Source organism: Tiliqua scincoides, chromosome 1 (assembly GCF_035046505.1).
Source record: "Tiliqua scincoides isolate rTilSci1 chromosome 1, rTilSci1.hap2, whole genome shotgun sequence".
NCBI classification, from domain to species: domain Eukaryota; kingdom Metazoa; phylum Chordata; class Lepidosauria; order Squamata; family Scincidae; genus Tiliqua; species Tiliqua scincoides.
The window spans coordinates 48,267,044-48,293,851 of NC_089821.1; the positions used below are offsets into that span (position 1 = coordinate 48,267,044).

Genomic DNA, 26,808 nt, shown 5'->3' on the forward strand with positions numbered 1-26,808 from the left:
AATACCAGGCAATTTAAGGTTATTCAGTTTTACAGTGTAAACTTTATGCCCTCAAGCAAGCAACAGGCAGATATAGATGGATACCAGAAATTTATCTACAAGCTTGTATGCCTAGCATATGTTCTGTGGAGCTCATTGTAGTGAGGAAGAGAAGTGCTGGATTCTGTTCTGAATAATAGTATCTTGACTGGTGTCTAAATGATAACAGTAACTGCAAATCCAGCCACATCTAACATATACAGAAAAGGAAGAGCAGTGCACAAAATCAAAAGCCTCAATAGTTGAACAGAAGAAGCATCCACAGGTCTGACTTGAGAACCTAATTTCAGTGTGCTAGTCTTCCTGGGGTTAAATAGAAAATAGATAGAAGATACCCATTTCTTAGAAGCTAAGGTGCTAACATAAGCCTGCTTCTAATCATACACATTCAAATGAAGGTGAGTTATGAAAGCATAAATGAAAAGTGGGACAGCCCTTAGTCTAGCTTGAAACAAGCAAGAGGTAGATATTCTGCTATGGAACCCTTACATTCCAAGCATCCCTCACCACAGATACAAACACACATCACACAAATTGATTTTCTGAAGACTGCATTTTTGAATATCATAATATATATGTTCATTTCAGTTTCATTTTTTACAGATATAAATTCAATTCATTTTTCAACCTGCCTTTAAAGTTTTGGAGGCTTACATTTAAATTAAGGTAGCTTTTTCAGTATCATTTGTAACAGTAGATGACATTGAATATAAAAACAACCAGGAGAAAGAACTTTTACTTAAAAGATTTGACACCAGTGATCTCAAGGCAAGATCAAGAAACTCAGCATTTAAGATTTTATTTGCGTATTTATTTTGTAGAGGGGGCACTAAGCCAGCCCAGTCACATCCTTTTGATGTTGGCTTATTTGAGTGGTTTTAATAGTGGTCCCAGTTTGGGGGGGAGCAAAGGAATTGCCTTTCTAGTTAAAATATTTCCTAGTATACCACCTGGAGAAAGGGTATAAAAAAGGGAAAAAGAATGATGGCTTCAAAAATGAGAACTTGGTAATTTCAATAGTCCTATCTAGATCATAACTAATAGAATGTCCACTATTTCTGAGAGCCATAAACTGGTGGGGAGGGGGTTTTAAAGCTTCTACCCAGGTGCTGGAAGAAGAGTAACAGGATGAGAATCTTCATATTCCCAGATATGAGAATAAAGTTCAATCAGATCCAACCCAAGTTAGTCAATTTTTCTAAAAGATTGCATATGTAGATGTTCACCACCACACTTCAAAATACACTCCAGTAAGAGCAGAACTTCGTGTCAGATTTCACATGCTACTGAGAAAATGAACTCCCTTCTCAGCACTTAAACATGAAGTCTTCTGTATCCAAATTTCCACTTGTACATTAGAGCTTTAAGAAAAAACGAAGGACACAGAGGGTGTTGCCATTTTTTTCTTTTTTAGCAGCAATGAAATACCACTAACCCCTTTTTACATAACCAAATTCAAGTCACAACCAGTGGTGACTGCACCACAAAGTCACCAGGTACAAAACTGCTAGTTTGTTTTAAATTAATAAGTTGAAATTTTCCCCAGAACATCCCTTTTTTATAAACAAACATTTTTGACTATTTTTGTACATAGGCTAGCAGGCTTGTTTCAATATGAAAGTGCTAAATCATTTACAGATTTATCAGTTATGTAGTGCTACAATAAGTGTCCAATATTCTACATATGAACAATCTTGATAAATGGAAATGACAAAGTGTTAAGTAAGGCTATCCAATTACGTTTATGTACATTAAAAGAATAGGTATCCCAGCAGGGAGAAGGGGAAGGGAGAAAAATTGGGCAGATACTCATAGTCCCACAGGTGTAAAAATTAAATTGGCTTTCTTGCTTGTGTACTGTAAATGAGACCTTTCAACAGTCCTGTAGCCAATGCCTTTTCTTTCCTTCTTGACATTCCCTCTTGATTTCCGATTTCCACAGCGTGTCATTTGAAGCTCAAAGTGTCAGGTTCTTCCTATCTTCATAAAACCTTCTTTCCAGTATTAGGTTGCATGATCATGTCCCACTTCCTGGGTTGGTTTTTCTTTTTCATTTTTAAAATGTTCATTCTACCAATTCATTTAGAGTGAGCTGTAGATAACATGAACCAGTTCTGGAACCACTACTGGGAGGAACACAAGCTCTTCACTACAATCACACAGTAGGAGGAAAAGTAGTGATAATTCAATTCATTCCTGGGGCTGGACCACCAAAATTGAATGAACTTGGCACAACTGGAGCATTGAATTTGTAACCACCATGCTTTTCAATCATTTTGGATTCTGAAAGAAAGGGAAGAGGGAAATTATTTGACCACCAAAAACCATGTCTCTCAAACAGACATCAAGTTCTTAATGTCCACTCATGCTAAAAAGGAGCCCCCTTTTAAAAAAACAACAAATGTATTCCTTAAAATATATCAAGTCACCTTATCTCTTAGTCATTACTACCCCTTTTGATGATGAAAATGAAATTTAATTTGTATCGTATGCAAGGACTCCAAGATCAAGGCATGCAAACTTGAAACAAGCACCAGCAGAGAGGAGCTCTAACATTAAAAAGCCTTATGAGGAGAGTTATAGATCTACAGTCATGTCCCTCTTCTAACTGAATTTGCTCAGCAACACATATAGTATTTGCTCTGTTCTCCATGACTTACAATTTGCTCCTTCATCTAAGTGTACATGGTCAGATCACAAACAGTCTAAAAAAATAGCATCCAAAATTTAAGTTCATCCTGTATTAGCTGGCAACAGACCCAGAAGTCTACTTCAGAAACTGCTTATGGGAGAAGCTGTGAGACCAAACTGGAGTCTCTCATTCTATGGATCAGCAAGGCCACTTTTACTCATTGCTATCAGACCCCAGAAATAGGAGTCAAGAGTTCTAGATCAGTGAAAATATACCTTCCATGTAGGCTTAAGCCACAACATCTCTTTTATATAAACAAGTATTGCTTCTGTGCTGCCTGCCATCACATTCTTTACATATCCCACCATTCAAATAATGACAGATGGTATGAAATGAAGGAGAATGACACAAACAAAAACTATATATTTAAAATAAAATCAGAACTAGAAGACTTGCTGGTCGTTTAGTTCAAATCTTTGCCTTAAGGCAGTGGTTCTCAGACTTTTTAGCACCGGGACCTACTTTTTCAAATGACATTCTGTCAGGACCCACCTAGCTTTACAAGACTTTTTAAAAGGGTGATCTAGAAAATTTTTTTTATTATTCACAAGTAATATTTTTATTCATTTATTTATCTGCAGAAAAACTTCGGATACATTTCTCGTAATGAAGCAGCCCTAATGAATAGCCTCAAGGCTTGAGGAGCTGTTATGTGACCCAGCCTTCACCTGCCTCCACTACCTGTCACTGATGGACTTGGGGGGGGGGGAACACCAGAGAAAAGACTCTGAAACATTGTGCACTTGGTACCTTGAGAGGGTATCTTCGAGACCTTTGAAAGGCACTTCCAGTTTTTGCTAAAAACTGGAAGTGGCTTTTGGAGGCCTCCAAGATACCCCCAAATGCATGCTACACAGGGCAATGTCCCCCCAACCTCTCTTAGCTATGCCACTGCTCACACACATTCACAGAAGCAATTGATAATTAAATCTCAACACCTTATCTTTTGTAAAATGCTTCCACATCTAAGCAGTAACCAGACCCATTTTTGTTTCCCATTCACACATCAGGCATGAAAGGGCACTTTCACAGTTTTCAGGCCATAGAGCCCCTTTGTGAAATGCTAATAATACAGCAAACACTCAACCAGTGACATATAATCTAATGGAGAAATGCATACCATGGGCTGCTCTCCGCTGATCTGCTAAAGTTGCTATGTCTTGTAACTGTTTTCTTTGTTCTTCATTAAGACCACGTGTCAAAGCTTGATACCATACAGGGTTGCGACTCTGAATTGCTGCAAAACAAAGAAACATGCAGTGATTTGAAAAACTTTGGACACACTAGGAACATCACAGTTTAGTGCTTTCTATAAGTCACTTGGATTGCTGCATTTCAACTAGAAACATAAACACCAGTATTTCTGTGCATTAGGGTCAAGGCTTTGAGAACTTCCATAAGGAAAACATGGCTTCACAGGGGAGTATTTTTTCCCCAAGTTGGTTTTGAGTTCCCATCATGGGATAACAAATGCATTCGTGCATTTTAAACAATGTGGGAACAGAGAAAGAGGAAAGCACAATTATTGCTGGAATGCTAGAAATCAAGACAAGAGTCAGTAGGTAAATGGGGTCAGAATTTGATTCACCCCATATCCCTGGCTTTGAGACCTCTGTTGCTGACTTGTCTTGAGCTCAGACACCTTGCCCTATGCGGACTGCTGGCACAGTCCTTCCCAATACACCTCAAATTCTGCCAGAACCAAATGCTGAAGTCAGAATTGTGCAGCAGACTAACTTTATGCATTTGTGCATCACTTATGTATTCTAAAAAATAATCTGGAACTAATTGGTATACAACTGACATGGGGGACAGCATAAAACAGACAAGATCCCTCAATATTTCATAACAGCTGTTGGTAACTGTTGGTAGTTCATATCAAGACAGTAGTGAAGAATGGTGAAGCAATTCCTTAAAAAGCGTTCCTCTCAAGTTGACCAGTCAACCACTAGCTAACATCACTACTAAAGTGCAAACTGTTATCAACATACAGTCACTTAGATGATACTTTTTTCCCTCTTCACTCACTGGATAAAACATACTTGTGTCAAAGAACTGTTCAGCCTGAATACTTTCACCAAGCTAACAACATGTGACTTAGCAGAAATCGGCCAACAGTTAGGTAAACACCATATCAGCTTGGTTGAAAATGCTAAATATCCTGCACTTTCCTCTTCCACTTTAAGTTCATCGTTCCCTCAATTATTTATCTCAGGGGTGTCAAACTCATTTCATACAGTGGGCCGGACAGCATTTATGATGCAGGCTGAGGGCCAGAAGTGATGTCATTAGGCAAGAAGTGATGTCATTAAATAGGTCATAACCAGAAATAAGCACATTTTTCTCACTTAGGAACACATTAGCTGCAAATTACAGAAAATATGCAAATCTTGATTATATTTCAAGATATAGCAGAGTCCAATTATCATGCAGGCCACCTTTTCAGCAGTAACACCTCAGTTCTGCTCAGCAGCTGAGAGCCCCAGGGTCAGATAAAAAGCTTCTGCGGGTTGCATTGGATCCCCAGGAATTATGTTTTACATCCCTGATTTATCTCATCTTTAAGAGAAGCAATATCATTTCTTCTCCCACAAGAAACTACATGCTTTTCTGCAACAGCACTTCCACCCACAGTAACACAATTATATCAGGCAATGCAAGTTGAGTTGGTCACTACATGTCATTGTGGTTGCCCTTGTTGAGGAAACTCCCAACACATTCAGCTGCAAACACTTTCTACAGCAGTATGCCACAACTTTGTCTATGAGAAAAGAGTTTCCACCAGAAATAGGTAAGCTGCCACCTTCTGATGATAATATCCATTTTCATGGATATGGAGCTTTTCATCTGCAGGTTTCACACTCCCCCTCCCCGAATCCCCTAGAACTCCCAGTGTACCTCAAACTCCATCTCCTACCAACAGAAGGTTGCATTTGGTGCATTTTTGGTGCATTTGGCGCTCACAACAAGGTGCATTTTTTCCACCTATTTTCAACACACACAGATATTTTGTTCAAGATGTACACTACAGTTATCTTACTCTGAAAGATTGCTTTAAATATCTGGTATTCATCAACAGGGTTATCTTCATCATCAATAATTGTTGAATATCCTTCCAGTGCAGTCTCTTCAGCATCATCTTCTTCCCAATCCTCATCATCCCCATCTTCTCCAGCCTGCTTTGCCAGAATCTCTAAATACTCTTGTCCATCTTCATCAATATCATCTTCATCACTCCCAAGTTCCTCTGTAGAAGCAGCAAGAGTGACCCAAGGTCAGCAAATGAACATAAAGGGTATTTCTCTTTATACAGCTCCATAATGGTTCCTAGTGTTTAATGTTGAACTCCAGTGTCCTGGACTCTAGTGTTTAAGGCTGAAGTTGTGATTAAACACAGCGACTAAAACATTGAGCTGTGAATCAGGACTTCCCTAGGTCAGATCTCTCCACTGCCATGAGTTCACTGGGTGGCCTTTGGCAAGTCATAAGCCTCTTGGCCTTGACTTCTTAACTATATGGTATGGGGATAGTATTTATCTTACAGGATTCTTGTAAGAATTAAATTTTAAAAAATACATATGAGGCACTTTGCACAAATCACTATATAAAGCTATTATTATTATCATTGCAGTGGTTGGAGTGGAAGACCCAGATTCAAATCTCACTCAGCCATGAAACTGACTAGGTAACTTAGAGCCAAAATCTCTTAGCCTAACCTTCCTCATAGGGTTGTTTGCGAGGAGCCATATACACCATATATAAAGGACAATGTATACATTTATATATTGCCCTTGGACAAAGGGCAATATATGAATATGAATAAGTAATTAAAGTTGATATGACAAAACACCATGCCGTCACAATGCATTAATTAAATTGTCAGTCAATTTACAGACGTCAAATAAATACTGCACTATACAGTCTGAAAACGTAAAGGGAAAAATTCAAATGGAGATAAGTAGTAATAGAAAATAATAAAGCAATACTGTAAGTGCTTAATTTCTCTCTCTCTCTCTCTCTCTCTCTCTCTCTCTCTCTCTCTCTCTCTCCAGAAAGCAAACAGAAAGAAGACTGAAAAACAGACACAAAGCAGAAAGGACTCTTTTCACAAAGAGTAAGGTTACTTGACTCACAAAGCACTCACCAAAACCAGAAACGTAAAAGTGAAGGAAAGACATCAAATAAGCAAGCATAAGAAATACTAACACAAGGCTGAAGAAAAGTACTGTATGACAAATCAGGGAGAGGAGGAAAAACTCAGACATACAAAAATTTGAATCATGTTTAGAAGAGGAAGAATGTCAATTGAGAGAAAAAAGATTCTACTTTCTGAATCTAAAAGCAACCAGGTATAAGCAAGCAAAGGAAAATCCAGGACTAAACATTCACTGTGAGACTATTAGCACATGACCAAAGTAGATGAACTGACCCAAGAGATCACCAATCACTTACCTGCTTCTTCATCTTCTTCTGCTTCATCATCATCCTCACTATCATTTTCATGCTCAGCATGGCAAGCATATGCTCTTTTCAATCCATTAAATAAGAGGATGAAAGCTGGCAGGATCTGGCCCGAAACCTGATTTAAAACTTGTGGTATTTGTTCCAGATCAATAAGTGCACACAAGCCTAACACACACATTTTTCTGTCATGAAGCCTGGAATGCAAGAGGAAATTTTATATTACAAAATTTTGAGTTTCCAAGAAAAAAGACAAGTGACATATTGCCCAATACAGACCCCAATTTAGAGAGGTGCAAAGGGAAGGAGGTCTACATATACAAATAAAACTTGTCACTTTTTCCAATGCCATGATGAAAAGATGAATGACATATCCACTGTGTACACACAATTCCTTGCTTGTGCATAAAAAGGACTAGGCAGAACAGGGCCATGATTGCCAAGAGACAAGCTTACCCCAAGAAACAGTCTATATCATTAAGCCACTGCGTAATGAAGTGATTTGTAACAGGCTCCACATTATTGGGGAAGCGAAGATTATCCAAGGTATTCAAAAGCAGATGAGGATTGTAATACAGAGCAGCAATGGCAACCTGGAGGCACATCGTTCGCAGTTCACTTGTTTTAACTTCTCTGGTCAATCGTTCTAAAGCAGCTTCTACAAATAAGGGTATACACTGAAGAGAAAGGAAAAATAAACATCTCACAGTTAAAGTTTCAATGACAGGATGCGGACATTTAAAAGTCATAGCTCCTCTCACTCTTTTCCTGAACAGTCCTATTGTCTTTCCCCTCCCTTACCTGCTATGGCAAGCAAGAATGTAGGTGTGCTTTCCAGTGAAAGAGAGAATACAACAGGACTCAGGAGAGAATGGGCTTTCTTGTCTCCAGTGGCACTACAGTATTACAATGTATACAATTTGTGTTTCAATTGTAAAGCAACTATTATATAGGCATAATCAATTATATTAGGGAACAAATTAAGTAAAGATCAGGGGGTGAAATATAATTCTGAAATTCATATTGACCTGCAGGACATTTGCAAGAATTTTACAAGACTATGGCTGCATATGATGGATAAGTCCAAAATATGGACCAGTTCTCTTTAAAAATCTTTTGTGAAATGAATCTCTCAGCAAGCATAGATGCCTCCCTCCTCTCCCCTATTAGAGGCATCTGACAAAGACAAGGGGTGTTGCAAGTTCCTTTTTCCCAATAAGCAAGAACAAAAAAATATAATTAATTTCACAGTATAAACCAGTGATTTTCAACTTTTTTCATCTCACGGCAAACTGACAAAGCACTAAAATGGTCAAGGCCCACCACCATGTTTTTGACGATTGACATGGCACACCATGCTGCCAGTGGGGGGCTCACATCTCCCATTGGCCCTATGAATAAATGACCTTCCCCCAAATTCCTGCGGCACACCTGTGGACTACTCACAGCAGACCAGTGTGCCACAGTGGTTGAAAATGGTTGGTACAAACTGTCTTAACAGGACATATTACTCACATTACATTGCAGGCCCACATTCATGATGCATTGTTTAAGAGAGCCAAAGATTCAGTTCCACCTACCTGATCAATGCCACGACCTTTACACTGCAGAATGATCACCTCTAACAGCTTTGCTGCATGACATTCTGCATCTTCTCCTGCCACACCTGTAAGGACCTAAGAATTATATTCCCTGTTAAATTTTGGTTCTGAGCATTTTAGTATCTTTACATTTTAAAAATTGTGTTTTTATCAAAGTTCTGAAAAGAAATTACATAGTAAAATGAAGACAAATTCAAAAGATGAATACAGAAGACAGCAGACTAAAAATCAGGAGAGTATACTGATGTTAGGCATGCCAATCTTTTACCAACGTTGCCAATGATACCAGAATCTCATAGTAACTAAATCATTCCAAAAACACCTCTAAGGCAGTTTGAAAATTGCTACATTGAAGTATCGCTGTTAACATAATAAACAAATAGTTTTGTTTCAATAAGCAAATCTTATGTATGTCCATCTGCTGCATGAGCCCTTTAAAAATGCAAAAAACTTTCCCCACTTTCAAACTACATTTGAGAATTTGGAGGCTGATCAGTGGTAAGCTTGTCTACCAAATCACTAGACCAGTACTGTGAACTCAAGTTGCTCCTTGACCACAGGTCATGTGAGCAAGACAGGAACAAAAAACAGAATACAAATGGACCGTGCAGCCATTGTAATTTACTTCAGAACTGGGATTCTTCGGTTCAGTACCAGCCACACATGATGTGTGTATCAATCACTTTGCCTACCTCCGGTGGCTACACAGCAAGCAATTAATACTGTGCCCCTTGTTTCCCCACCTAACTGAACAGGTATGCGGGCTCTTAGCTTACTGTGTCAGTGAAGGCTCCTGTCTATCTTTTTAGAACCACCATAATTTTTTAAGAAGCCACTACAATGTAAATGGACATCCATTTAGTGAATATTATACTTGCTTTCAAGTTAAGATTCATTTGTCAATCGATTGTTAACCCCACAGGTCTGCAAAAATGTAGCTCATCTAGATCCTGCTGAGTTGCAATGGTATGAACAAGATGAATTAAAACGAACTAGAAAAGGCACAAGCATCTTTTCTGGATTCTATATGACATATTTATACAGATTTAGCCATCTTAAGACAGGAATGTTCTACCTACCTTTTTACACATACTGTAGATCATTTCTAGATATTTTGTATCAGACAGGAGCGTGTCTGTATCAACAGTTACATAATTATGCAACAACGGCATCATATCTGTGTTAAAAGAATAAGCAAGTATTATTTATTTATTTATTATTCGATTTATATTCCGCTTTTCTCCCTGAAGGGCACCCAAGGTGCCCAAGTATTATATATGCTTTCAAATCTGAATAGCATGGAACCTACAAAAATATTAATATTTTAATCTTCCCAACTCTAGATAATCACATCAAATGATTAGGACATAAAAGCTCACCTGTAAAGTAATCAAAACCATCCTGCTGAAATACTTCAAAGACAAGAGGCAAAAGTTGCCACATCTGTGCAGAGACCTGCTGGCAGGTCAGACTATGAGCCAAGGAAAAAATTTCCTCATAGAATTCTGGAAAAGTAACAGGAAGTCATTAAGGCAGCTTGATCACATTTGTCAGACTTCTATTATGTTTAGGTTCCTCATGCAAAAGTTATAGTATTTAAAAAATATTCTTACCTAAAACATGTTGTTGTAAAACTGTTCCAATGACTTGCAAACAGATGCCTTCCAATTGCTGGGTAATCTGAAAGGGATGGTTTAAATGAAGTTTCACACACAATTAAGAGCTGAACATCAATATTTCAAATAAAGAATCTATTTTAACAATGGAGATACTTGTGGATGTTTGTATACATTCAAGGTTCTTTGTGTCTCTATTTTACAAGGGTATGTTTTGGAGCCGGCTTCTGAAAGTCTCCTGAGTTTCAGGAGCAGGTTGTTGAGCTGCACACGTGATTACAGGTGAGCACCCATATCTGCAAGGGTTCCATTCCCCCATGTATGCAGATAAGGAAACAGTGTATATGAGGAAATGCCATATAGATAGGGTTCCCCTGCACACCCATTACATGTACCTTTGTTTACTGTAGTAGCGCTTGCAGTATAGGTGCTTCTTGCTTCCTGTTAGTTGCCCTTTAGTGTGCAGGCTTGTTGCCCACACATTCAGTTATTCAGTTAAGGAAGAATGTTAAGCAAGAAGCACCCGTGCTGTAAGTGCTACTACAGTAAATAAAGGTACTTGTAATGGGCATGCTGGGGGGTCCCCGAGATCCACGTGTAAGCGAAACAGTGAATATCACGGCCTGCCTGTATTTCCAAGTAGAAAATAAGCTCCACCACACAGACAGAGCTCACCATGTGGGCCTTGCTTTAGTTATTTTTCAAGAACACTGTTCTGTCTAACCCCTGGGCAATGATCTTTTAGAACAACACACATATTACATCTGAATTATCGGGTCATTCACAGCTAAATGAGGACTATAGCAGAAATTTAGTTTTCTAAAACTGCCCAGATGCCCATCACCCAGTTGCTCAGAGAGATGCTAGCCATGCCAGATCTCGAATCCCTTTCATTTCACCTTTTCAAATTTTAGCTACACCCTTTGAGATTACATGGTTATGAAGTATATGGCAAAGGAATCACACCATTTCTAACACAGAGTTTAAGAGATACTGGTAACAAGTATTGGGGGGACAATTTCAGATACTCAGATAATGGGGGTGTTGTGGGCTATCCCATCTGTGGAAGATGCTCAATTTCCTCAAGCACGAGAGGCAATTCTCACAGATCTCTTCTTCCTTCTGAAGCCCCTAAAAATTTGAGGTTTGAGGAACCTTCAGGAGTATATACAGGCATGCCCTGGTATCTGTGAGGGTTCCATTCCAGAACCCACCACAGATACCTGAAACCGCAGTTGAAAATAAACAGCATTCCATTCAGCCATGACAAGGGATCCCCTCCCCCCACACGCTTGGTTCTGTAGCACAGTACAGTTCAGTACTGTACTGAATTACTTCTGTTCCAGCAGTCAGCGGGTCTTTAAACAAGTGAGGTGTTTTTTTTCTCCTCCTGGAGAAAGTCACTTCATGGAAGGCAGGGGATTCTTTAAAGAACTGCAGCTGCCACCAGGCAAGCGAGTGAGCGGGAAAGCTATCCTGCCTCCTGCATAATGTGCTCTCCAGTAACTCAGGAAAGTAACTTTTCACCAGTGGGCAATTAGAGATAAACCACAAGTGAAGGGGAGAGAATGAGTTAACAAAACGGAGGAGGAAGCTTTTGAAAACACGGTAAGCCTTCTGGATAATGATAGCTTGAACAGTACAATTAGGAACAGGAGTAATTCAGTACTGCACAACTTAACCAAGCATGATGGGGGGCAGATCCGAATCCATTGATAACTGAAGCCATGGATTCCAGATCTGCAGATATGAACATAAGAACAGCCCCGCTGGATCAGCCCACAGGCCCATCTAATCCAGTTTCCTGTATCTCACAGCGACCCACCAAATGCCCCAGGGAGCACACCAGATAACAAGAGACCTGCATCCTGGTGCCTTCCATTGCACCTGGTATTCTGACATAGCCTGTTTCTAAATTCAGGAGGTTGCACATACACGACCTGTAACCTTTGCCATGTACTTCATAACCATGTAATCTCAAAGGGTGTAGCTAAAATTTGAAAAGGTGAAATGAAAGAGATCCAAGACCTGACATGGCTAGCATCTCTCTGAGCAACTGGGTGATGGGCATCTGGGCAGTTTTAGAAAACTAAATTTCATGACTTGTAACCCGTAATGGATTTTTCCTCCAGAAATTTGTCCAATCCCCTTTTAAAGGCATCTAGGCAAGATGCCAAGACCACATCCTGTGGCAAGGAGTTCCACAGACCAACCACACACTGAGTAAAGAAATATTTTCTTTTGTCTGTCCTACCTCTCCCAACACTCAGTTTTAGTGGATGTCCCCTGTATTCAGGCAGCACAAGGAAGGGGAGATTATACCTCCCCCCTTATACGATGTTTGCCAATGCAGCATCTTCTACAAATGGGGAAAGAAGTTTAAGATGCAACCCACTGTTTCCAATAGTACAACAGCATGTGTAGTACACATGCCAAGGCATACCTTCTCTAGCAACTGTGGAAACTGACTAGGCTCAATTTTGTGATCATAGATAGCCACATGTAACTGTTTGAAGCCAAGTCTGCTGTTGTCTCAGTTTCTGCATGACACTTAATGTGATTTAAGGCAGTAGCAGACCTCCCCAGCCCCACATCCCAGGGCAAAGGTCTGCAATGGCAACCCCCAAGGATGCCTTCCCCGTAAATCTGCCCTCCCCCACTTACCTGGCGTGCACAGTGCCTAGCGTGACTCCAGGACATCTTGGAGAACCCTCCTGAAGGTTCCCCAATGTTTTAAACTGTGCATTCGGTAAACCGGAAGCACAGTTTCTGACCCATCGGGAACCTCAGAGTGGCTTCTGCAAGGTCCTAAAGATGTGTGAGGCTCTGCAACAGGGGCATTTGCCCCATCAACTGAATCAGTGGTCCGCCACCGATTAAGGGTAATTTTTACTAAATGCTATTTTTACCTTGTGCACCAACTTCCGAAGCTAACTCTCAAGTACAATGCAAGCTTACTGTACTAATAATGGCTTCCTGTTGAGTTTCTTTCATCTAAGACAATGTTTCTCAAACTGTGGGTCGCATGCCAATTTCAGGTAGGCCCCCATTCATGTCAATATTTTATTTTTAATATATTAGACTTGATGCTACCATGCTATATGACTGCATTTTGAGAAATGTTACAGATCTGTACTTTTAACAAGCTACTATGTATATGTTTTTAACAATGACAGTAAATGGGACTTACTTCTGGGTAAATGTGGGTAGGGTTGCAACCTGGGATTGTTAAAAATTTTCCTGCTTGATAATGTCATTTTTGGTCATGACATCACTTCTGGTGGGTCTAGACAGATTCTCATTCTAAAAAGTGGGTGCTAGAAGTTTGAGAACCACTGATCTAAGATATTTTGTCACATTCCTGCAAACGAAAACATGTTTTACCTCTTTATGATCCTCAACTACACTGAGGAGTGTATCAATGGTATTCAAAATGCCCATTGCTGTTACTGCTTTATCATCACTGCCTTCTTCATCTGGTCCTGTCTGAATCACCTGGTTAAATGTCATTGCCTGCAAATAGGAAGAATGAAATCAGAGAGCTTCAATAATAAAGCTGAATGAACCATGAAGTATACCAACATGGTAAAGAACTACATGCAAACAAATGTCAAAACTTATATAAGGCGGACAGCTAGTTTTTTGACCTATAAACAGAAAAATTTAAATTCCTTTTCTGAGCCCAACCATCCAATAAAAGGCTGATCTAGGTACAAATTCTCAATTAGTCATGAACTCTGTGAAGAACCCTGAGTGGGATTCACTTCCTCCATTCCTTACTTGTATAAGAAATGATCAGCAACTGATCTCTTTGTGGTGTTGGGTGGAATTTAGGAACGTTCTGCATACTAACACTGCTGGAAGTGTTAAAATGTCAGTTCCAATTCAACTAAATCATTGGAATAAAAGCTGTTCTCCTACACATCACTAGGTATTTCTAATCATCTTATGCCCAGTTGCCTGATAAGACAATGCCAGGGGTTTTTACTAAATTCACATGAACAGCAAGACAATATCTACCAAATCAAAGCAATTTTAAGCCATATTCCTACATAGAGCAGAAGGTATATGCACTGCTATTTTCAAATATTAAAACATGCACTGTGAAACCATTGCAAATAAGTGACTTCTTCTGAGCACAGAATAGGATGTCTGTACTTAACTGTTATAACAAGTTAATTGAGGCCACAGTCTTGAATACACATTGGAGAACTGAACTTACTGCTGAGTCAATATGCATAGAATTGTCAGTATGCATAGAATATGCAATAAATTGCACTTTTATTGTGAATAAAAGGGATGGATATTCCTTAAAAATGTTTTGTTACTGTCAACACACTGGCCCAGTTTCAGAAGCAACAACCACCATGGTTGAGTTTGTGGGGCACCCCTGTCTTCTCCTCCTCCCTTGCACAAGGGGAAAAAGTATCCAATTTCCATTCATTGTTCATAACAAACTGCAGTTTCCTATTTCATCCAAAAAACTCTGAAAACTGATTTGTAACAAGCCATAGTTATTTAAAAAGCCAGATAGTTAACCAGGATTCTAGTGCAACAGTTGAAAATCAAATTATGAAAGCAGGATCTGACCCTGGTTTGTTAACGGCTATTTATGTAAATGTATGTAAATCTGTTTCCTGCATTCATATGAAAATGTAGTTTGTTACCAAATGCCAGTAGACAATTTAAAATGCCCTTCCTTTGGGCATGAGAGCCTGAGTCCTGCTACAGCATATTCTTGTAACAAACCATGGTTTGTTGTTACATCTGAATGTAGCCACTATCTTCAGTAGCAAACTAAACAGATCAGACAACATATTTAATAGCCTGCATGACTGTAATCAGGACACAGTGGAAGGGTAGCTAACATAGTGTAACTATACTTACCAAATGCTGTGTCATCTCTACAGCTATTGGAGTAACCTCTTCACTATATTCACAGATCATTTTCTGAATCACATTGGTAAGGTCATCATTCTCAGTCTCTCTAATAATATGAAGAAGAGCCTGCATTACAGGTCTAATGAATGGAGTAATATATTCTTTAGCTGCAAAGCAAGAAGAAAAAATGGATTACTTTCTTGGAACTCACAGGAAACCTCAAAAGTATTTAAATATTTGCCTTTTTAAACATTTAAATCATACTCTGAACAACAATTCACTATCAAATAATTTTGCTAACTTAGCTTCTTAGTATTAACTGACCTTGGTCTATTCAAGTTGTAACCTATAAAATACTGTTATATTTTGCTTCAGGTTCCATATTTGTTTATCTGTTTAAAAATAAGAGTACAGCCAACCTCGGATGATTTAACCCCTCCCTGTCCTTATGGGAAAATGCTCTTCCAGGAGTATCCCTTGACTGACAAAATGCTCCAGGCCCCAAGGATAGTGCCCAAAGGTCCCTTCAGACCAAAACAAGCACTTCCCCCCATTGCTCGCCAAGTGTCATTTTGCCTTTTTTTCCCCCTGTGAAGTTTTGCAGAGGAAAGCAGCGTACATAATGTTAACTACATCTAGCCTCTCTGGTATTGCTATTGCCACATATACTTGCTACCATATTCAGTAGATTGCAAGAACCATGCTTTCATTTTTAAACTTAGGTCTTTTTGTCCCTCTCTCTCAAAGCAATTTTGTCAAAATACAAATTTTCTGAAGATTTCAGAATTTCTTCTTCACAAAATACCACAACGTCCTCCTACAATTCCATTAATTTCTACTGTTGCATCTGCACCACTATTTATATAGACAGCATCCTCATAGCCATTGGCTGAGCTGCTGTGATTATCATGGAGTGTTCACAAACATCGTAACTGCCAAGGTAGATGGTAGTTCTAAAATATTGACAGAGAACCGTTTCTGTAACAAGAGCTAAAAATCTGAGCTGGTTGAGGAACAGTTGACAGGATTTGAAACAAACATAGGATGTTGTTAGCAGAAAAGGGAGGGATATCTCAAAAAAGAGTATGGCCAGAGTAATATAATTTCTACACACTAACTTTCTCCTCCATGCTCCCTTCTGCCAATAGTATACTGCCCTACTTATCCCAAAATCTGTAAGGATCCTGACACAGAGGAGTTAAGAATCAGAGCCTGAAGGGAGTAAAATAAAGCTGAGGAAAGAATAAATGGAAGTGGCAGGAAGCCAGTGAGAGATGAGGAAAAAGCAACCAGAAAAGAGAGACAGGATGGTGTAGTGGTTCTGGAATTAGACCTTGAAGATCAAGGTTTAAGTCCCAACTCAGCCATGGCTTCCTGGGTGACCTTTGCCCAGTCACTATCTCTCAGCCTAACCATCTCACAGGATTATTGTGAGGACAAAATGAGAGAAAGCACTATACATAGTCACTCACTATGTACACAATCCTGAGCTTCTTGGAGAAAGGGTGGTATAAAAAAATGTGAAAAAACACATAAAAGGGCTTTGTACAAGAAAAAATAAGCACAGAATATAGCCTATACTGCATTAACAAGAAAAACCAGCGAAGAGGTACAATAATAGAGCACAGGACACATGGGAACAATGGGCCAGGATGGCTGAACCTGCTCTGGCATCCATTGCCAGATCTGCTGCCACTGTCTCAACAAAATTAAAAAAATGAAGTTGCTCACTTTGCTCCTTCCTTCACAATCCCTTCAGATAAATAGGAAGGGTGTGTCATGCTAGGAACTTCCATCATGCACTGCACTTTGATTTATTTAAGGGATTTATACTCCCTTAATCCTCTCACCTCATGCAATCTTTGTAGAGGGACTGTGCAAGGTAAAAGAAGCAGGTCACTGCTGCCTGTGTGGTAGGGAGGAACAGACACCAGTGATTTGGTTCCCTACCCACTCACTTTGCTCTTTCCTCACATGATCCTTTTAAGTGCATGTGAAAGAAATGGGTAAGGAAGCAAGTGATCCTCTCCTGCATGCTTTTAGCAAGCAAGAAGTGGATTGATGAGGCTTGGTCCACGGCAAGCGGGAGGGAAGCAGCAACAGGCTCAGGATGAAGGGGCACCTCTGCCCACCATCCACCGACACAAACCACATCATTCACCATGACTGGGCCAGCTATAGTTGCTTCTAAAAAGCAATCTGTTGCTCACACATTTTTTTCCAGAAGGGCTTTCCAAGAAACAACTTTGTGACACTCTGTACAGTGGTTCTATCTATTCAAGTTTAAAAAACTATTCTACAGAAATTTTTACAATTTGTACAAAATTGGAACAACAGAATTTGTACAAAATGGCAAACACTAAAAAGGAAACGAGCAAAGGAAACCACATAGCTCAGTAGTTCCCAAACTGTGGGTCACAATCTGATTTTTAGTGCGTTGCCAAAGGGTGATGGAAAGATGAGATAACTGTCGGTGCAATCCTAACCCACTTTCCAGCACCAGCATAAGGGCAATGTAGCTCCTAGGTAAGGAAACAAGCATTCTATTACCTTGAGGGGGCCTCCGTGAGTGACCCGCAACTGCAGGGTGCAGCACACGTCCCATTGGCACAGCTATATCAGTGCTGGAAAGTGGGTTAGGATTTGAGCCTAATTGCCTCAAGCCCCAAGGCAAAAATCAGATAATGTAGCTGCTAATTACCTTGCAAAGAACTCAGCTCCCGCAGTTTGCAAGCATACATAAATATAGGGAGCCACACACAACCTCTGAAGCCCAGCCCCCAAGTAAGTGGCTGTGATGTCACCCCCCCACAGGTGAGTTAACCATGGGGGAATCCTAGAATGGTTCCCTCGTGGCTATTGAGGTCCCGCTGTATTAAGACATTGTTTTAGGCTGAACTTCCTTCTAAGTACGTATGTTTCAGATTGAACTTCCTTCTAAGTAGTTATGTTTCAGATTGCACCCTGGGCAGGGCACTGCTGAAATTATGGCTAAATAACCATGCTCAGTGAAGCTTTGAGCAGAGCAACATTTTACTCAATATTCTGCCACATCTAAACTTTCTTAGTTCAGTGCAGGGGGGAAAAATACCTCTCTCTTGATTACTAATCAAAACCTGTAGTGCTATGGCAGCTTCCACCTTCACAGGCATTTCTCTGTCATCAATCAGGCATCTTCTTGTCAGTTCAAGAGCTGTCTGCAGATTCTGGTCACTCTTAAACTTAACTTCACAGAAGTAGTGAAGAACCCAGCAAGCCTGAAGAAGATGGCAAACAATTTCAGAAAATGCACATGCAAGTCCCACATGCCAGTTGTCTAAAGCATTAATAAAAACAGAAGTTTTGACACTGAAATGTTTGAATTACTTTTCACCATTTCTATAGGTATGTTTGAGAATTTGGAGGCTGATCAGCGATAAAGCTTGTTTTTCAACATCACTAGATCAGTACTATGATCTCAAGTTGTTCTTTGGCCACAGGTAATATGTAAGCAATATAGTCTAAATGCAGAACGCAAATGACCATACCACTAAGCATAGATTAGGAACTATGCACACATGACCACAGCCAATTTAATTAACTTGGGGAGAGGAGCATCACATGATGTCACATCACTGCATGACGATCACTGAGACAGGCTTATCATATGGTTGTTGTAAACAATGAAGAATGTATAGCCTCATCTTTTCCTTTGTTCCATTACTAAACTGTTCTTACAGACAGCAAGGAATTCCTAATATTTAAACTACATCTGCCTACCCGAAGCTTAAAATCCACTGCATTTACTGTTCTCAAAGAAGAGAGAGCTATTCCTCTTCTCTCTTTCAGATGATCACATCTAGAGACACTTCATTTTAACTGCATACATAAAACTTGCATGCCACGTTACATAAAAGTTGTATAATACAAATTTAAAATAGGGAAACTTGGAAAAAATTAGGATATTGAATTTCAAGATATTGTATGATCTCTGGTTCTATTCAGTCCCCTTGAAGAAAGTTTTGGAACCTAGAGTACAATAGGAACACTATTTCCCTTCCACCCAAGAGCCCTAGCTACACTTGCCAGAGATCACTATTCTTCACAAGACCTTTCTTCCTGAGCCTTGTCCTGTCTTCCACATAATATATTCACAGAAAAGCTAGCACTGGGAAAAGAGCAGGAAAAGCTGGACCCAGATAATCACACATCCTGCCCTGTCTTCGCATTTACTTACTCGAGCTCTCATGTAGCCAAGCTCACTGCTGAACAGAGGAAACACGTGATTCTGCAACATGTACTCCATCTGATCTTTGTATATCTTTTTCTGTTGGAATATTAAAACAATGATAGTTCAGTATTTTAGTTTTATATAGAGAAATACAACTAACTTGCCAGAAAGGAACTATCGCAGACACTCAACTATAAGTCAATCTCACAGATAAGTCAAGGGCAGGTTTTAAGCAAAAAATCATGGAATTTTATATGACCCTCGAATAAGTTGGGGTTAAACTTAGGGGGGTGTATGACTTTACTTTTACCTGAGGCCAGATCCTGAAAAAAAACCTACCAGTAATTGTTACCGAAGTACAGTCTCTAATTTATTAAAAATACAGTAAAAGATCGTAAGATACATTTTTATTCTTTAACTTTTTAAATTCTGATCTTCACCACCTTTTTGTAAGCACTATCAGAGTAAGTGTACTGTAAACGACATACCAGTAAAACAGTGATTCCCAACTGGGGATTCATGTACCCCCCAGGGGCACTCAACAGAACCTTTAGGGGTACTTGAAAAAGAATAGAATAATGGCAGAAAAAGGCAGATAGTTCTCCAGAATGCCTTGCAGAGCCAGCAAGGCAGGAAGGGAGAGAGCTAGCTGGCTGTGAGAGCTCCACCAATAGCTAATTTTTGGACATCAATTCATGTATGAACCAGTGGTTGAAAACCAGCACAGTAAAAAAGCTGAAATATAATATGGAAAGTGATTAATTACCCAGAATTTCTCAGAACACTTCTGGTGCAAAACAGTGCAAAGGCATAATAGTCTTCTGTATGGGTTTTTATATAGAGGAGATGAGAATATATCCCCTATTCCTGTGATTCCCAAACGGCAGCAAATTCACAAGGATGCCTTGGGATGTCCCTAGGAGCTTCTTTGCTCCCCCAGGTTCCACCATCTTCGATCTCACGAGAGTCGCGCAACATCTTGCCCAATTCAAGATGACAGCACCCAGAATAGCTGGGAATATGAGACCCCAGCAAAAAAAAAAAAGTGCTGTGACCACAGTAAGTTTGGGAACCACTGCCCTGTTCTACTACTGCACAGACGTTGTCATAGGTGCAGACTTAGCAATTATTATTCTAATTAGCAAGAGATATGCATGGATACAGTTTTGTTTTTATGTTTAGGTTCTTGTTTATACATTACACTTACTTTCAATAGTATTTCAGCCAAAGATCCAATCATATGCAAAGCACCATCTTTTTTACGAGGATCAGCATTTGGTTCTGTGAGGATCTGGTAACAAAAGCCCATAGTCTTTTGCAAAACCTAGGTTTAGGGAGAAAAACACAATTTATTAAAATATTTCAGCTAGCATGTTGAGTATTAAAAAGTTGCTGAAACTGTCCAGATTGCTCACTTTTTATTTTTCCAAATTTCAATACATGGACACTGCACAGACACTGTATAGATAATTTACATTTAAAAAGTAGCATTTAATGGAATGCTATGTAAACATCATAATGACAAACTATGGTTTGTTAGGCGCACAGGCAAATGTGACCTTGCATGCTCTTCCCTCTCCTTGCCTCCTTCTCCAAGGTGAGGGTCAGTCTGTAACAAAGTGCAGTTTTCAATTTCATCTGAATATGAAGAATTGCTCTGTACAAGCCACAGTTCCCACATCAGACAAAATAGGGAACTGCATTTTATAGTATATCAAGAACAGAACCTTTAAACTCCCTCCCCTTGGCTACCAAGGAGAAAAAACTGTGTGAGCTTAAGGCTCACATGGGTAACAAACTATGGTTGATAATGTTAAGCAACATCATCCTTGAAGCTGTAACATATAGTCTAAAAGTGGAACATACAATAAAATGCAATGTATCTCAAGCCCTAAAGAAGATTGTTAATGTCCAAGTAATTGTGGACCAGGCCCCAGTGCTGCCTGCAGGCACAGGTTCGCAAAATGCCCCCATCAGATAAATGGCATTTCCAGTTTTTTCAGAAAACCAGAAGTGCTGTTTTTCTGGAGGCTGGGGTGACATCGGGCAGTCCCTCCCGGCCCTTAAAAGGCCTTCAGGTCCATAGAAACAAAAAAAAATGGTGGTGGGGAAGGGTTGCTGTGCCATCACCTTTCATGGGTGCCGCCTGGGGCATTTGCCCCCCTGCCCTCCCAGGTACAACTGTGTGTTCAGGGCTCCAATCAACCTGGGGAACTTGAAATGACATTAGCTCAAAGAAGTGTGAGGAAAGGGACACTGAGAAAAAGGACACTTTTATTCTATTGCCTTCCCTCGAGGCAGTCTTCTGCTATGCTAGAGGGTCAATATGGAGTCTGGCTTCTAGTGAGGGGTGGTTCTGAAGAATGGGAAAGGGAAAAGATTTTAACTTTATGGCATACATCCAGCTCCCCACATGCACCCTGAAAGACATGTATTAAAATTGTGAGCATGCATGCCAACTCCATTTCTCCCTCTGAACAATTGTGGCTCAAGGGCTCTCTAACATTCTGTAGGTCCCAAGTTCACTTTCACACTGATACGCATTTGATCATCCAACCTCACCCTTAGAGGAACATAAAACAAACTGTTGCATTTCCCCAACCCTCATACCCATGGCTAAAGCAGGTCAAATCATCCTGCCACCCTCCAAGCATTTTGCACTTCTTGTTTTCGAACCAGTACCTCAACATTTTATTATTGATTCTGGGCCACACTGGAGTATGCTCAGTCCATCTTGGGCAGATGCCCCCACTTCCCCATTACTTTTAATTTACAAACTTATGTACTTCCTGCATAACGAGCAAGTCCTCCAAGTATGCAGAAACCACCAACTTGCATGCAAATAGACTGGTTTTGTTTCCAATTAGATAGACACTCAAGAACCCCAAGTTCATGATCAAAGGGAATGATGGTAGTTTAGGATTAACTAGAAAATACATTGCCCCAAGACTTATTTGCATTTTCCAAATACCATTATGCAAATATCACATAAAGAAGCGTACCCAAGGGTCGGTTTGCACAAGAGTCCAGGAAAGAGGACTATTGTTTTGGGATTAAAAGTAATAATTAAAAAGCATACCTCTTTCCTTTTACCACATGCTGTAAACAACAATGTTTGAGCAGCAGTTGTGGGGGAAATGAAGTCTTCAAACACATCTATTAAACAAAACACAAGTCTAAATGTTTTGTCATTTGAAACAAAAGAACTAAAGCAAAACAAAAACTGAATTCAATCTTCAGAGACATTTCAACCTGTTCACCAAAATTTTTTTACTATAGGAATTCCCACTTTGATTTGTATACAGAGTTTTTAAAAAACACAACTTCCTTGGAATCTAGAAATATCAAATATCAGTACAGTTGGCCCTCAGTATCCACCGGAGTTTCATTCTGACAGGTCTTCCACATATGGTCTCTCTGTGTCTCAGAACACCTCTGGATGCAAATGGAGGGCACCTCCAGAAGGTACGGGTCCGTTCTCCAGATGTAGATCAGGGACATGCACTGAGTTGAACCTGAGGGTCCTGGACCCGCGGATAATTAGGGTCGACCTGTACTACAGGATATCTGCTTCCTTTATGCTTTGCAGATGCTACTAATATAAAATGCAACACAACATGTAAGAATCTTTTCTCAAAAACAAAGTATTCCAAAACCTAGCCATCACCTGCTTTGTGAGGCATTTTGTTGGCAACCTTCAGTCTCAAAAGACTATGGTATCGCGCTCTGAATGGTGGTTCTGGAACAGCGTGAGGCATTAAGATCTTAAAAATTCCACCAATAAGAACTGGCGATTAAAATTTGATTATGCTGATTAAAATCTCAAAGATCTATGAGGCATCCAAAAATTTTCCTTTTCACTGTTATACTGAGAAAGCCTCCTACAAGCCTGAGCTCTTAAAAAAGGACTTTAGGGAATTTTGAAAGTTAATACGTTCACCGAAATAGTACTTTTTACCTCACTTTAAAAAAAAGAAAACTCACCCAGATATGAGTATAACCCTAGGCACACTTTCCGAGTATAAACAATGCATATAGTGAGATTTACTTCTGAGTAAATGTACACAAGACTAGACTACACAAGCTTGATATTATGCTTTGATGTACAAAATATAGGGTTAAGACTTTGGGCCCCTCTCTCAAAGGAGCGCTGTCAACCCTGGCACTTCAGCCCAGCAGCAGGAACAAGTCAAGTTGAACAAGAACAATTTCTTCAAGGAGAAATGGTAGAAAAGTGTAAATTTTCTGCTTCTTACACATAACCTGGTGCATGTTAAGGCTCTAATCCTATCCTAAATACACTGGTAGATCACAAGGATTGCAAACCACCAGCACAGTAGCCTCTCCCTCATTCTGTGGAGAACTGCCACTAGGACAAAAGATGGGAGGCCACACACTGAAAGCAGCACCATGTAGACTGGCCAATGGTGCAGCTGCAGTGGCGGATCGGGGGGGGGGATGGATCTTGGCAGTAGTTCTCAGCCTGCCAAATCTAGAGCCTCTCTGAGAAGACCCATAGGACACCAGGCAACAGCCAGAGAGTTGTTTTATTTTTACTTGCTCTTTAGGCTAGCCGGGTCCTCTGTTGGCAGGCAGGATAGAGCAGAGGCTATACTGGCAGACCTAAATGCAGTACATCAGTGGGAGATAGCATTGGGCCATTAAGAACTATAACTGGGGAAAACACGCATTTCATTCATTTTAGAAGCAAACAAGGCAGACTATCAAGTTGTGTATAGTTTGGCTTGCACAAAAATTAATGCTACGGCTAGAGGTGTTCTTAAATGTTTTGATTTTTGCACAGATTCCCCCCCCCCAAGGAAAAAAAGTGCAGAAAGCAGTGATGTGTTTTAGTCCAAGGGCACATTTTTATAAATATAATAGCTTTAAAAGTGTAGTAGGTTAAATGATATAGGTGGTATAGTGTCATTACCAGGCTGTGACTGTAGCCATAGTCATTAGCCATGCACCCTCTGTTCAGCCCATTTATGTATTTTTTTGCATATTTCCCAGTTTATTTCATTTTATTTTTTTGCAGGTTTCAGGGTTTTTTGTTTGTTCTTTTTACAAAAATGAGAAGTGCAGAAAGAAGTCTTAGGTGTTTTTATTTCATTATAACCAAAAAAAATCACACCTCCAGCTATGGCACAAACCTTCCGCTTGAGTCACAACAGCTATAGAAAGAACAGGAACGAACAGTTTATCACATTGAGCATTTTCGCATTACAATGTCTATTTGGGAAAATATGCATTCCATACATAATTTTGAACTACTTACCAAACTTCATACGTATATATTCATAAGGATCTTCCTGCCACAGCTCTTCATCAGCATCTGTGTAGCACATCAGTGGGAAAATCACATCTTGGATAATTCCCTGCAAATAATGAGAAACAGTCTTCAGTTTTTGTTTCCCTCTCTGATAAGGCAACAGCATGAGAAACCATTTTCAAAAGGCCCAGTACATCATATAAGGTGCCAGTTGTATGATCTTTCGATGAAGCATGCAATAAAATAAGGTTTATATCAACACCACAGTCTGAAGTCACAGATGTTAAAATCAACACAGTACGTATTACTTTAAAAAAATCTGTGCGTCAAAACAAGCTGCAGCTTTCACTGCTGTGGAAACAAGTATGAATTGTCTGAACTGTGCAGATTTGCAAATCTGCAGATGCGTGGCTGAAATAAATTCCCAATCAAAATATGTTGCAATAGTGGTAAGGAAAGCCTTTTAAAAAACTAGCATTTCCATTGCATAGTTTCTTCCATTTGCAAGAAAAACAAGAACTTACTTGGATATGGGGTTTCAGATTCTTCCAAGTGACAGCATGTGACACCCCCTGATTGATGTAGTTTAGTGTCTGCTGCAGGACTCTAGGAGCCATGTACTGCTTTTCCTTATATTGATATAAGACTTTCAATAAAACCTAAGAAAATGAACTTCAATTAGTTATCTCTAAATATTTAAGCATCTTGCCAAACAAATCCCAATTCATGTCTAGGTGGCACCTTTCCACATAGCTGATTTACAAATGTAGTCTTAATCCATAAATGGGGGGAAAGGTACCTAGTCACGTGGGAAGTAGCAGGGAATTTGGAAATTGTGATGCTATTAATAGTCCTTCTGGAGTGTAACTTGCACTGATCCTGCTATCCTACCACTAATGATCTGTACACTTTATGATTTTTGGTGATAGGTGTGCTGAAGCTCTTCACTAGGAAGCACCAGGGCTTTGTCAATTCATCATATATGGGGAAAATTTTGGGGTAGGAAGACACAGGATGGGTCTATCAGAATGTTAGGCATTTGCCCTCAAGCAAATTTAGTACCTAGGACCACCTTAGAGAGGCTTCTTTGGTAACCCAAACATAATTTTGCTAAATACCCACAATAAGAGATTAAATTAGTTTTAATAAGCGAGTGTAGAACTCTTAATTTCAAACAACCTGATGTTTTTGTATAAGCTTAACATGATCTTTAATCTATTCCTTCTGCAAAGAATAAATACTAATTCCCAAAGAAGCTTGTGATATGACAAATAAATTCCTACCTGCTGGACACCCACAGCAAATGCCTTTAAGAAAACTTCAGCAAACTCGTTGTATTCCTTGGAAACATTACCAGGGCTTCCGTACCTATTATGATTAGTCAGATAATGATGCAATATTTTTATGTATCTCATCAGAGGTAACATCTCCAAAAGTTAAAAAAAAATTAGAAAATCCATTACCTTTCAAAAAGTCTAGCCAAGATATGCAATGCCCACTTCTTACATTTCCACCATGGTAATTCAGGTCTATCATCTTCATCAACTTGAAGGGTCTCCTTTAAGAACCAATAGTAGATTATACCATAAGTAAAAATACTTATATTTGTACTTATATACCTAGGGTTCCCAACCTGAGGTCCGCAGACCACCGGTGGTCCACAGCGCCCTCCCAGGTGGTCCGTGACCTCTCTAGTGAAAAAAAGAAAAAAAATGCCCTTCCAGGAAGAAAAAAAGCCTCTGCAGCGCCAGCAGCCAATCAGAGCAGCTCAGAGCCAATCAGAGCATGGCCTTTCTCCGCCTCCTGCCTCCCCCCTCCCTTCCCTCCTTGTCTGTGAGTGCCCAGATAAGCGAAAAAGTGAAGCGCAGGTGCCCAATAAGGTGTGCGCATTTGTGCAGCCTCCTGGCTCAGCTGCATGCAGAGGAGAGGCGCCCTGCCGCCGCTGCCTCCAGCCTGCTGCCTCCATTCCTTGACCCTGTGCCTTGCGGTGAGCCCTCATAGCCTGGTTTTTCAGGAGTCAAATCAGGACTGCAGCC

General features: G+C 39.9%; 1 protein-coding gene and 2 non-coding genes across 4 annotated transcripts in view; all 3 read right to left on the reverse strand.

The window, feature by feature from the left end:
• Positions 1 to 573: 573 nt before the first annotated feature.
• The window catches only part of IPO7 (importin 7), a 49,130-nt gene continuing 22,895 nt past the window's right edge, over positions 574 to 26,808 (reverse strand). For both annotated transcript variants that reach the window (XM_066639845.1, XM_066639846.1), the window contains exons 7-25: positions 26,236 to 26,330; positions 26,056 to 26,140; positions 25,297 to 25,431; positions 24,779 to 24,878; positions 22,580 to 22,656; positions 20,708 to 20,824; positions 19,507 to 19,596; positions 18,382 to 18,547; positions 15,297 to 15,457; positions 13,794 to 13,922; positions 10,407 to 10,473; positions 10,173 to 10,298; positions 9,873 to 9,970; positions 8,773 to 8,868; positions 7,649 to 7,869; positions 7,184 to 7,389; positions 5,772 to 5,978; positions 3,852 to 3,968; positions 574 to 2,322 (exon numbers count right to left, since the gene is read on the reverse strand). In XM_066639845.1, the coding sequence (XP_066495942.1) occupies positions 2,225 to 2,322; positions 3,852 to 3,968; positions 5,772 to 5,978; positions 7,184 to 7,389; positions 7,649 to 7,869; positions 8,773 to 8,868; positions 9,873 to 9,970; positions 10,173 to 10,298; positions 10,407 to 10,473; positions 13,794 to 13,922; positions 15,297 to 15,457; positions 18,382 to 18,547; positions 19,507 to 19,596; positions 20,708 to 20,824; positions 22,580 to 22,656; positions 24,779 to 24,878; positions 25,297 to 25,431; positions 26,056 to 26,140; positions 26,236 to 26,330 (2,391 nt within the window). In that variant the 3' untranslated portion in view covers positions 574 to 2,224. The remainder of the gene's footprint in view (positions 2,323 to 3,851; positions 3,969 to 5,771; positions 5,979 to 7,183; positions 7,390 to 7,648; positions 7,870 to 8,772; positions 8,869 to 9,872; positions 9,971 to 10,172; positions 10,299 to 10,406; positions 10,474 to 13,793; positions 13,923 to 15,296; positions 15,458 to 18,381; positions 18,548 to 19,506; positions 19,597 to 20,707; positions 20,825 to 22,579; positions 22,657 to 24,778; positions 24,879 to 25,296; positions 25,432 to 26,055; positions 26,141 to 26,235; positions 26,331 to 26,808) is intronic.
• Positions 9,261 to 9,392, reverse strand: LOC136638394 (small nucleolar RNA SNORA23). The gene has a single exon (XR_010793615.1). It is a non-coding gene; the product is annotated as a small nucleolar RNA SNORA23 (small nucleolar RNA).
• LOC136638393 (small nucleolar RNA SNORA23) lies at positions 18,675 to 18,855 on the reverse strand. The gene has a single exon (XR_010793614.1). It is a non-coding gene; the product is annotated as a small nucleolar RNA SNORA23 (small nucleolar RNA).